At 40.4% G+C, this 13,397-nt stretch overlaps 1 protein-coding gene across 3 annotated transcripts in view; it reads right to left on the reverse strand.

Moving 5' to 3' along the window:
• si:ch211-196i2.1 (collagen alpha-1(I) chain) overlaps positions 1-13,397 on the reverse strand; it is a 103,379-nt gene that overhangs the window by 75,079 nt on the left and 14,903 nt on the right. For all 3 annotated transcript variants that reach the window (XR_004020726.1, XM_030743333.1, XM_030743332.1), the window contains exons 2-4: positions 4,130-4,277; positions 3,627-3,785; positions 613-805 (exon numbers count right to left, since the gene is read on the reverse strand). Coding sequence is in view for 2 of the 3 variants with exons in the window: in XM_030743333.1 (XP_030599193.1) it covers positions 613-805; positions 3,627-3,785; positions 4,130-4,277 (500 nt within the window). In the remaining variant the exon portion in view is untranslated. The remainder of the gene's footprint in view (positions 1-612; positions 806-3,626; positions 3,786-4,129; positions 4,278-13,397) is intronic.

Raw genomic sequence — 13,397 nt, forward strand, 5'->3', positions numbered from 1 at the left:
TACATCTCGAGCAAGCTTCCTCTCAGTGACTAGCTTTTAATACCATTTCTTGATCACCAGATTGATGAAACAGGCTAACATGCAGGCAAAAACTAAATGTGAATAGTACACGTTTTAGCAAATATGGAAGCACATGTACTGATACCTTCAATGTCCAAACACATCATCAGTGTCAACTCTGGTACGCTGCACTTAAAGCAGGTTGCAGAGAATTCAAAAACAAACATGGTTTCTAAGCTTCTTTGGTTTTGTGATGAAAAGATAAAGGGGAGGAATGTGTGCTCTTTCCTTTGCTGTGCATGTGTGGAAGGATGAACAGGCATGCATGACTTTTCAAAGTAAAAGAAAACAAACTGGGCATTACACATGTGGCTTTCTGTCTGGAAACAGTTGCTTGAATCTGTTTGTTGCATAACAATTCTGTTATTTATATGCAGCATTAAACACCAATGCCATAAGATTCTTTTTTCAATTTGAAAATCCAAATAGGGCTGATGTAGATGTAGATTAAATGGGTAACAGGGTGCAGGGTTAATAACTACAGACGTCAGGTGTTCGGGGGTGGAGTCACCTTGTTTTCATGATCAGTCAAAAAGTTGCAGTGCCACTTACTTCAAATGGTGTCTCAAAGCTCTCAATGATGCCTCCAACCATGAGCAGCCCATCGGTGCTGATCCCCATGCCGTAGTACACCCAGTCCACGCTCTCCAGCAGCGAGCAGTCCACATACAGTGCAAGCCGTTTGGCAGCCACACTAATAGCCACATGGTGCCACTTTCCATCAGACAAACCACTGACTGGGAACCTGACAGAGAGACATGCAGCTCATTGGTTTTGTGTCTTTAGGTTTTTGTGTAACTGTGACCAAGAAGTTAAGTTCAATCACTGTTTGAGCACTGTGTCTAAAACTTGAAGCCTGCACACATTCTGCATTCATTCATCAGCCTCAGCCTAACAAACAAACAGAAGGAGCTCTTGTTCTTGGAGGAGGTTCAATCATGTTTCTCAGTGTGTATGTGGTGCACAAGTTGCAATCATAACGTCCTGTGACTCTGCACACCTAGGCTAGGCACACAAGGATTATCTCCTTGTGCACCTAGCCTAGGTCCAGCACTCGTGCTATTTAAAGTACTTCCTGGAAGTCAGTTCAAACCACTTGTATTGCATTCCATGACTTAACCAAAGATCTCAAACATTCACAGAGATAATATCCACTTTTATGTCAAAATAATGCCTCTATTCAGTCATCAGAGGCCGCTCCTCGTTTTGATGGTTGTGCTCCATGATTTTGTTACCCAGGGTCAGGCTGTCAGTACACGGTTTTATCATAACATCCCAAAGTATCTGAGAAGATTTGCTACAAATAACTTGATACAGTATGTACTGCATACCATTGTGCGCCCACACTAAGAGCAATGACAAGGCAGGAATTTTAATTTCCAGATTTGGTTCCCTGTGACTTCATTGAAATTCAAGTTGAAGGGCCGCCGTTTTGACACATTGTAGAGAATCCTGTGCCTGTTGCAGATGCAGAATGCAAGTGGTCACAACAGCGCTTGTTTGACAAAATACCCAAGGAGGCAGCCATGGAGAGGAATTTCGGAAAAAATGAAATTCAGGTAATTTTTTTATTTACTTTTTATTTTGCAAAGAGTTGTGTGGGTCTGATTGTAGGACATGTGGAATAATGTACATCCAACCTGCAGTATGATCAGAGCACAGAGTGGCATCATGTGATTTACTGATTATTAATCATTGGACCTTTCATGGCTAAAAGTCCCATTAGCACCCTCTATACTGGTCCCTCTGGGTGTAGCCAAACTTTAATGGTGGAAACATGGGCATGCAGCTTTCTGTTAAAACAGCTGAAATAAAATAATTCATGTGCAAACAGTACAAGCTAACTACAGTATCTGTGTATGTCTATCTTTTGGCCCATGTCTGTATGCTGTCTTGCACTGATGTATTGCTTCAGGCTTTGTGGTTGCTTTAGAGTAGAAATCTGCCAAGAGTGACCTAATAAATCATTTCTCCAAAGAGACAGCCAAAAGCAGTCATCTTCAAATAGAAACATACAGGCTGCAGACAAATATACCTCCACAGAATTCTCCTTCGTCTAACTGACAAATTTGCATATAATTCTGCTATGGAGCAGGAATGGACTCGAGCTGTTCTCTATTACCTGAGACCTCAACATCTGGAGTTTTTCAGTAATGGGTACAGAAAGCATGCACTCGCTTAGAGGTATCTCGCTGGCAGACTTAGAGCAATTTCACCCCATTAATTATGAATAATTTATTTTATCTGCCAAAGAGGTTTCACGGGACTTGACACAAAAATAATTTATACTCAGTTTTAGGGCTGCACAATATATCATTGTGGCATCGAAAATATGATGTGCACAACAGTCACATCACAGGATGTGCAATCTCAAGCATGGCAAATTAACTTGAACATATCAGGCTGCAGCTTTTTTTTGCTGTGTGATACTAAAAGGAGACTTGCATGGTTCTCCTTTCTCCATGACTCATCCAAATAAGGAGATTGTATGATAGAACATTATTCATTCCAACTTTAGGATTCTTGGATGGAGATAAACTTCACTTACATAACAGTTTACAGTATGTACAGAATGACATTCAGGCTGCATGTGCGCACAGAGAAATGAGTATGGAAGAGGGAAAAAATAACAGAGCATTGAGATCTGGTTGCCAAAAGGAAAATCAATGGTATGGAGAGGTGAGCCAATTTATTTATCTATTCTTAGACAGGGCCGGACTTGATCAGGTGGAGAGGAAAGTGGCTTGTAGTGCTGGTAACCTTAAAGTCTTTAGTGCCAGTGACCTCAGTTCCCTTTTTCTCTTCCAGTTTCCCCCTTTCCCACCACCAAAGTGCTACCCAAAGCGGATGAGCTTCCTGAACTTCCTTACCAGTTTCCTCTCATCTGAGGGTGACAGGTTAGGTCTTCTTGCAGACATTGGCAAAGTGGTAACACATCCAAATAACTTTTGTTTAGATACTGATGATCCTGGAATCTGCAGTTGTCTAAAAATTGCTCCAAGACACCTTCCATTCCTTCAATTCTCCTCCCTAGATTTTCACAGAATTCCTTGGAGTTTCCCATTATTCCCATATTTTCAAGTATAATAAGTGCTGTCAAAAAAATCTAAATAGAAACTACCAGCTGGAGTTGATCATGAACACTAAAGAGAAGGTAATGGACACTGAAGAATCTTCAGCACCACTTATCAAAATATTTAAGTGAGTGTAGGTATATATCTGAGCCTGTGTGTATTATTTTGACCCTGTGTGGATTAGAGAAAATCCAAAACAAATTCAAACTTGTGCACCCAATTCTTGTTGTTTTAAGTCATTAAGGATCTGCTCTGTACAATCATTCCACCCCGGAAAAAGAACAGTTCAAAGAAATCCTTAAAAAGCCCCAAAATCCTTGAGTGTCTTGAAAGGTGTCTAAAATAAAATGTATGATTATTAATAAATTTCCATAATGAGTGTAAGTAAACTTCCAACCACAAATGTATATAAAAAAAAATAAAAAATCACAACATCACAGCAACGTTGCACCCTGCTCAATTTCCAAATAATCTGGGGAAAATAAAACTCACTCATAGTGTCTCTGCTGTGTTCCTATGAAGATGAGAGCGTGAGCACTGATCCGCAGCTGGAGCATAACATGACTGTCAGGGCTGAGCATAGTAAAGACACTTCGTTCTTCTCTCTGAGGACTTCGCAGCTGCACCAGCAAACTGAACTCATCTTCAAACCTAAACGCACACACACACACACACACACACACACACACACACACACACACACACACACACACACACACACACACACACACACACACACACACACACACACACACACACAGTTAGCCATATAATTGGTAATCAAAGTATAAAGAATACAGCTTTAATAAGTTGCATGTGCACAGTTTGTGCTATAAACACCAGTGGATAGAAACATGCTGCCAATTATAATCTCACACTATAAACATAAACAGCAAACTCACAGGAGGACTGGAATTCTTTTTTTTTTTTACCTTCTAGAGTAGACAGATACTAGTAATAAAGGTCAGCAAAATGAGATGAAGAAAAAACTGTACCCATCAGTGAAGATCTGTCTCAGAGGGAGGGCCAAGGTGGAGTACTGTCCCACCTGTAAGACTGGACACCTGCCCTCACCCACAGTCATGGAGGCATTACTGCTCTTTGAGATACGAAGAGAAAGCTCCTGCAGGATGTCCACTTCATCTGCAGGGAGACAATAAAAGAAATATGTTGTTCACCCAAAGAAATCATTCTCAAACGTTTTTTTAAATAATGCACGTCCTCAGCAGCAGGGAGGCAGCCGCAGTGATCAGACCTTTTTTCACACACACTCTTTTACAATTGCTTCATTTTGATTTCTGTTTTTACTGAAAAGGAGGTCTAAGTTTCAAGGTGTAGTGCTGCTACATTTCAACCAGAAATCCAGTTTCTTGAATTATGTAAAACTGGCTATGTGCTCACAGTGAACTTCACTACATGTCTGACTGCAACACTTTAGTCAAAACAGGGTTCTGGAGCCTAACCAAAGAGCAGCAAGAAAAAAAAAAAAACCCCAGAGAGCAGAGCAGGGATCAGTAACAACAGGCATGGCACCGAATAAGTCAGAAATAGTAATGAATAGCATGAAATTGAGGAGCATGAGTAGAGGTGGGTTGTGAAGCAGCTTGCAGCAGCAGCAGCAACTGTAGGGAGGCCAAAGACACATTATAGCACACCCCAACAGAAATGCAAGGGTGGGGCGAAAAAGATGTGTGCTAGCCATGTGATCAGCTGTGGGGACTGCTGACTATGTCTGGCTCTGTTGCTTGCCACTAACAAAAGCTTCTCCTTCTGTGAGGTTTTCCTGCCTTTATATCTTACCTACATTTTATAACAGCTAGCAGCTAGAATTTAGAATATGAATATAAAATGGGAAATAGGTGCAGCGACTTATTGAAAAATCAAACATTAATGGTAATACAGTATAGAAGGAAAAAAAAACTATTTGTACTATTCTGATGAACTTGAAAGTCAGTATTTGGTATGACCACCTTTATTCTTCAACACAGCCTGAACTGTGTGAGAGAAGCTTTCGCGACATTTCTTTAAGTAGTATTCAGAAATCGCTCTCCAGGCTTCTTGTAGGACACTCAAAGCCCTTCTTTGGATGTTGGCTGCCTTTTGTTTCGTTCTCTGTCAAGATGATTCCACGCTGCTTCAATAATGTCAAGGTTTGGGCTCTGGGGAGCCCCATCCATGACTGATAGTGTTACAATCTGTTTGGAATCATTGTCATTTTGAACAATAAATCTGTTGCCAATCTGAAGCTTTCCAGATGGTATTCTGTGATGGATCAAAATCTGACATTGCTTTTATTGGATTTAAAATTTCATCAATTTTGAAAAGATCCTCAACACAACTGGCTGAAATGAAGCCCCAAGGTGTTCTCATTTCCCTTCCTTTAGAATGGCTTCTTGACAGCAGCCCTTCCACCGAGACCATTTCTGATGAGGGTCTGGTGAACTGAAGGGCCAGATACAGTAGATCTCTCAGGTCCTGTGTCAGGTCTTTGCTATTTTTTTGTTCTATTTCTTAAGGGCATGACTTTCAGATACAGATCATCTGCTGTAGATAGTTTTTTTGTTTTTTTTTAAGTCTGCCACTTCTTCTTTTGACCTCCACTTACCCAGTTTTCTTTTTTTTTTAGGATTCAGTGCACACAGTGCAGAGATATAACATATAGATTGCCAAAGAGCCTAATAGCTTTTTGGTGCAAAAATACTATTTTATGAATGTGTTATATTTGGTATTTTTAGTAGATTCAATTAAAGAAATGGGAACAAATTGTGTGGTTTTGCAACAGGCTGCTAGTAGCAAAATGCATAAATATATAATTTAAAATTGGTTCTAAGTTGTCTGTTATGTGTAGACTCAACACTGGTTCATCTCTTGAGTTAGGTACCATTTTATACTTGAATGGTTTTCACTTAACACTGACCACTTAACACCTGACTATGAAAGAAAAAAAAAAATCTGACAATGGTCACGTACAAGGACTGGACTAAAAATGAGTGAAAAAGCAGCCAATGTCCAAAGAAAACCTTCAGAAACCTGAAACCTAACAAACCTTCAGACCTTCAAAGAAGCCTAGAAAACTATTGCTCAAGACCACTTAGAAAAAACCAAAAAATCCATGAAAGCAAAATATAAAGAAATTCGAGGTGGTTTAAGATTTTTGCACAACACTGTACCCTTACCTGTTTATGCAGGCCTATTCAGCAGGTAATAACCAACTTCCTATTGTTTATATAACGCTAGCATACACCTGTACCTTTAAACAAAGTTATATGTTAGATTGTTAAATAAGGCCACCTATGCAGAACCAGACCCATCAGGAACTGGTCTTTTCAATTTAATGTGGAAGAATTTGGCCTGCACGGGGCCTTGAGCTCAACCCCATCCAACATCCTTGAGATGAAAGCTCAAGTGTCCACACACTTTTGGTCATGTAACAGAAGTGTTTCAAGATTAATGGATCCAGGCGGCGACCATGTGTGGCAGGCAAACCAAATCATTCAGACTGCTGGAACTTAAGAAAAACCTTAGCATGCTGTGAACACACCACTCACTGCTGGCATTACTAAAAAGCGGAAAACCACTTGCGGTGCTGTTGCCTTTTGACGCTGCAGAGGGTTGTTACATATTTTAACCATGATTTTTTCCTTTTTCTCTTTTTGGTGCCCTACAGTGCTCAACACTGTTTTATCCTTCACCCCACTGGCTTATTTCCAGTCATTAGATAGACATTACAACATGAGAGGAGGTAAAGTGCCATTTGTCAGGACTTGCCCACAGGTGGGCTCGATGATTACTCTGCGTTTGAACAGCTCCTTTCTGAGGATTATGAACGCAGCTCTTCATCATATTTGGAGAATCTGAGTCACCGTTCTAAAGAAGACTGGTATTGTTGTATGTTGGTTACACTCTCACCTGGCAGCTCAATGAGGGCCCACTGAACCAAAATGCCAATGTCATTATGTCACGTGCTGGTCTAAGATTAATTATGCTAACATAGGGGGATTTGAGCAGGAAAAAAAAAAATTACATCATAAATAAGCCTTGGGTTAAGATTAGTGCAAGAATTAAACAGCAAAAATATGAACTGTGACTTTGAATGTAGTTGCTGGTGCTAGACAGGCTGGTCTGAGTATTTCAGAAACTGTTGATCTACTGGGATTTTCCCACACAACCATCTCTGGGGTTTACAGAGAATGGTCCAAAAAAGAGAAAATATCCAGTGAACGACAGTGTTGATGTCAGAGGAAAATGACCAGACTGTTTTGAACTGATAGGAAGATAACAGTAACTCAAATGATCACTTGTTACAACCAAGGTACACAGAACAGCATCTCTGAATGCACAACTTTGAAGCAGATGGGCTACAGCAGCAGAAGACTGCACAGGGTGCCATTGCTATCAGCTAAGAATGGGAAACTGAGGCTACAATTCACATGGCCTCACCAAAATGGTAAATGGACTAGTTCTTATATAGCGCTTTTCTACTCAGATATGAGCACTCAAAGCTCATTTACCAACCTTCTGTCCAAAAGTGGACAGAAGGTTGGTAAATGTTGTCTGGTATGATGAGTCTCAATTTCTGCTGCAGCATTTGGATAGTAGGGTCATAATTTGGTGTAAAAATATGAAAGCATGGATCCCTCCTGCTTCTTATCAATAGTTCAGGCTGTTGACAGTGGTATAATGGTGTGGGGGATATTTGCTTGGTGCACTTTAGTATATTACCACAGCCTACCTAAGTACTGTTGCTGACCATGTCCATATGACCACAATGTATCCAACTTCTGATGGTTGCTTCCAGCAGAATAACATGCCATGTCACAAAGCTCAAATCATCTCATCATCTCAAATCATGTACTCAAATGGCCTCCTCAGTCACCACATATCAATCCAACAGAGCACCTTTGGGATGGGGTGGAATGGGGTGGAGTGGGAGAACGGTGTCCCGGATGTGCAGCCAACAAATCTGCAGCAACTGTGTGATGCTATCATGTCAATATGAACCAAAATCTCTGAGCAATGTTTTCAGCGCCTTGTTGAATCGGTAACACAAAGAATGAAGGATATTCTGAAGGCAAAAGGGGGCTCAACCCACTACAACGCAGCAAGGTGTACCTAATAACATGGCTGGTGAGTGTATGACTTTAAAGAACCCACAGAAATGAATGAGCACTGTTTGTGTAAGTGACCAACAGCTAATCCACCTGAGACATCAGGCTGCAAGCAATGCAGGGCAGACATAAGTCTATATAGGATTAAATAAATGCATGAAGTAGAGTAAACCATCAATGAATGATTAGTCAGCCAATATATTCCTTAAGTATTCAATGGTATAATTAGCCACAGAACAATTCTGTATTTCATCTGGAAACAATAACTTCAAATGTCCATCTAACACAAAAGAGTAAAATAAACTGGGATTATTTTAAAAATAACAATAGTGTAACCTCGATGACAGAGCCAAGACTGCGCTATTGATGATGTTACAATGTTATTATTGTGTAAATATACAACAATTCTATGTTCTGCTTAGTTAATAGGACAACCTGGCCTTTACCAGACTTTCTTTTGACCCAAAATTACATAATCTTTAAACAATTTACAAATTGCACCAAACCATAATAACAATATTAACATCAATCACACAAACCACAAACTCGTGTCATATTTTGGACTGACTATGAGGGATTGCTGATGCTACAGTATCTAAATAAGCAACAGTTTACAGCCCCAGGAACTGGAAAATGTTCTCACACACTTGCTGACCTAATGCTCTGATGGTCTTTATTAAGCCCCACTTGTGTGGGAGCATTCAAGAAAAAAACATTTCACGTGCCAACAAAGTGCCCTTAAGGAAAACCTTCCCCCCAACCCTGCAATCAGAGGATCGGGCCATTACGACAGGGTGGAGGGTGGAGAGGAGGGGGGGGGGGGGGGGGGGGGGGGGGGGGGGGGGGGGGGGGGGGGACCTGCTGCCAATCATGCCTGTTCTGTTTCCTGCAAAAGTAAAACAGATGTTTGAGGCCTTCAAATGTCTGAACAGTAAAGACTTTTAGGGTTAACTCCATCTTTGGGCAACTCTGCTATTCACCCCACCCAGCCACAGACTCAGATTTCTATATGATTAAAATTTTCAGTGCCAAAACTGGAAATTGTGGGCTAACCAAACGACTACAGCTGCTCAGCAGGTGCTTTGAATTAAAATGAAAATTGCTTGGCAAAAGATGTTTTCACTCAGTGTGCCCAATTAGACCTTTACTCATCTTAAAGTTGCAGGGAGCTCAGCTTGGTACTACATTAGGACACCAAACCTTTCCATTTGTGTTTAAAGTTATTGCCCATCACAATTCACCGATAACTTTCTATGTCATTTGGGCCTTCAAAGATTTTACACTCAACACCCCTCATGTACCAGGCAAGCACATCACTAGTCTCTCAAGGGGTTAAAATGCAGATGGTAAACACCTCAGAAAGACCAGAAAGGCTCAAAGACTTCTTATGCTTCAGGCCCTCTGGGTGAAGCTTAGAGCTGGCAGGTGAAAAGAAGCAGGTGAGCCCTGGAACTAAAAAGAGACAATTGTAGAGTTTGTTGGGTGGTCAAACAACACCCCTTCTATGAACCCAGGCTTCTCAACTGCCATCAAGTGTGGCCATTCAGAGCAGGTATAAATACCTCTGCTTTTCAAAAAAGAGTCCATTCTACAAAGGAGTTGGTTATGAGCCTTTTCCCCATGTCTCACCTTTAGCTGTGACAACAACAAGAGCGCAGAGGGAACACAAGTGTAACAAAGAACCTAAAGTTGGATTTTTTTTTCCCCCCTAACATGTCTTGTGCAGCTCTTAAAGCTGAATTGGGCTTCACATGTTTTCATTTTTATATTGTTTAATATACAATACCAGTTAAGCATTCCTTGGGTCAAAGATGATATGCAGCCACACAGCAGCACTGGAAGATGGTCTCTGTGATAAGAGAAGCAAAGTGGAACACATGACAGCCATTCGAGTGCTATTCTGTAGTATTCTGATCGAAAAAAGAAGTTAGTAAAGACTGAACTGAGTTAAAATGGCATAAAGCCACTCGACTGGAACAATCCATAACTACATTCTGCACAGACATAAACCAAGTAGCAGCTCATGGAAATGAATGAAAAATGAAGCAAACTAGGAAGTGCAAAAAAAACAGCAGTTCCCCTAATGTCCACTTGTGGCTCCAAAAGCAAATCTATCCCCATTGAAGGAGGGGTGGGGTGGGGTGGGGGTGGGGGGGGAACTCCTGACTTTGGAGACCACTGGGTTTTTAAATGCTCTGTATAAAAAATGTTTTTGTGTCTATGGATAGTTTCTCCCTTCCTATTACTTAGCACTAATTATCAGGTGTCTGTGTGTTAACTTTAGCTGATAATTTACTTCACCCTCTAGTCCAAGTGTAGCAGTGTTGGTTTCAACAATAAGTAAATAAGTATTATATTACACATTACTCAATACTTAAGTAATTATTACATTAATTAATTACTCCATTATTACACTACTCATATCATCACTTTTCCATTACTCCTTAACATGTCCTGAAATCCACTGTCACATAATTAGTAGTTAACAAAATAAACCTGAGGCTACAGTCCCACACCTTGGCACAAATCCCTATCCTAATGAAGATGCACGCAAGCTCCATCTTGTAGTGTGTTACTATTTACACAAAGCTGACAGCAAAACTAAAGCAGGTATGAGTAGCAACGAAGACTACAACGCCACATGTCTGGCTGCTCGTCGCTGATTTTGTTACCTGCTGAAGCTCAGGCTCTGGATGCTGCGCTGGTGTCAGCATACGCTCAGCTTTAACATCACTCTGGGTTCTTGGCTAGCTCTGCATGCTGTCTGTGCAGATGTTTGCAAAGAGCGGACGTCGTGTTAGAAGTTGTTTCTGTCCTGGATGTAGCATGAACTTTACCGTCACATTATTGTGGTTTTGTGCAATAAAAATATAAGTAATGTTCATATCTCTGCTCTTCAAAAGCTGTAGACCGCTCCACTGTTTTCCTTCTCCTTGCACACAAACTGAAATCAGCTGATTTTAGTGCAAGTGTAAGAAAAAAAAAAGCACACTTTCTATCTCCCCATACAGACAAGTGAAGAAATTGCAACTGTAATTTGATTGCTGAATTTAGTAGTGTTACAAAGTAACACTGGAACATGTTCACTTCTGTTTCCAAAACAGAAAGAAATCCAGAAACTGACATGGTGTGACATCACAGCGGTGATGTACAGTCTGTGCTGCCTGGCAACGGAAGGAGGAGATTGGTGTTACACTGGTAACATTAGCAACACTCAGAAAGACTAATTGGAAATTCTGTGTGTCCCATTTCAGCAACACTGTGGTCAATTTTGACCATTTTTTTAGTTTCAGACTAGTCAGCTCATCCATTTTTTAGCCTCCCATTCATCATCCAGTCAATTAGTTGCCAGAATCATCACTATTAGAGAGCTAATGTTTGCATATGTTGGACTCAGGCTAAGGAGGAGAAAAAAAATACAACAGTTAGAGCAATCCCCAGTTTCAAAAGCAAATGAATTTAATACCAACTGCATCACATGCTGCACGTGTAAGCCAAAGACAAACCTCAGGAGGTAAACACAAACAATATGACAGTATACAATCAGCAGGAAAACAATTCTGAAAGTTACAAACAGACAACAGCTGGTTATGATTTTCTTTAAATTGCCCCAGCCATTGTAAAGCCTCTTGTCTTATTGTTAGCATGCCATGTTCTGGTCCTTTCCATAAATCTCCTCTGTTGCCTTCTGATGAGGGAAAGTGATAGTTTGTAATAAATGATTGCCTTCATGATGAGCCATCATTGTCATACAAAAGAATATAAAAGCCTCTTGAGAGATAGAAAGACAAAAGAATAAAGCACACCAATAATTTGGTATTTACATCAATAGCTACTACAATTATTTGATTTACTTAACTCAAGGAATGCTGGCGATGGATGCTTTGGACAACAATGAGTTAACAACTTTATCCTCATTGATGCTCATCCAGAAATGCAAGAGCGTAAAGCTTTACCGCAATGCAGAGTTTCAAATCTGAGAAAAGCTGCGCGGCGGGATGATCAATCATCTGCAATCTTATTGGAAATTGTTTTGTGTTTATGAGGCGCACATATGGCTCCCATGCATTGCTCCATGAAGCTACAAAAACGCAATCATTCAACAAGATTTCTACAAATGTCAGCAACCGTGACCAAGTGTTGAAAGCTCTGAGGAATGAAAAGAGATTTGTTGAAAGTTTCAGCAGATGGAGCAATTCAAAACCAGAAACATTTTTACATAAGCAGGAAAAAAAAAACAAAAATCTTTGAACATGTTCCTTGTTTAGCAGAGCGAAAAACCTCAAATATTCAAATATTCCCATTCCATAGGGATAATGCTACAGTGTGAACATGAACACCAGCACTCACAATGAGATTTTCTTTGGATGGAATTTGTGAACTGTTAAGCAGAGGGTGGGTACACTCCATCAAAGTCCAAATTCATGATTCCAAAGTGTGGACGCACATTCCAGATTTTTTTGGGGCTCAGATATTCATGAAGTATATAACTATAAGAGCTCTGGTGCATATGCCAGCAGCAGGGAATGGCACAAGACCAGAATACAGCTAATTGACTGTACACTTCCTTTATTTGTGTAACTCTCTGGAGTTGTAGCAATTATCAGACCTGGCTGGTGCCCAGCTGTGAGTCAGTTCACTGTTGTCATGTACATGATGAGTCTGAAAGCAGGGAAAACTAGCTAACTTTCTAAAAGACACTGAAAACAAGTGGCCATTGATGAATAGACAAATTACATTTTAAGGTTTAGATCAGTTATGTATGTTTAGTTTGAATAAAGAACATTTTCTTTGATACAAGAGCACTAATAATCAATAATAATTTTTTCCTGGATGTGTGTAAGGCTGTATGTTTGCTATCAGATGCCAGAGCAATTTAATAATTTAATAATTTCAATAAGTAGACAATAAGCCAAATATGTCAAATTCCCACCCATTTCTTTAGACTTTTATGAAGCATTATTCTTTTTTTCCCAGCAGTGCTATTAGTAAATGGGGACTAATTAATGAGCCGATAATCACACAGACACAATAAGACATCCTCTCTTCAGTCTAAATCAGACCCTTTTCACCACCACCGCCTCCCGGTCTGGCCCACTTCCAGCAGCTGTAATCAGGGGAAGTGGAGCCAGCTGCCGCGCTGTCCTGCGGTGGG

This window comes from Archocentrus centrarchus, chromosome 12 (genome assembly GCF_007364275.1).
Source record: "Archocentrus centrarchus isolate MPI-CPG fArcCen1 chromosome 12, fArcCen1, whole genome shotgun sequence".
Classification (NCBI taxonomy): domain Eukaryota; kingdom Metazoa; phylum Chordata; class Actinopteri; order Cichliformes; family Cichlidae; genus Archocentrus; species Archocentrus centrarchus.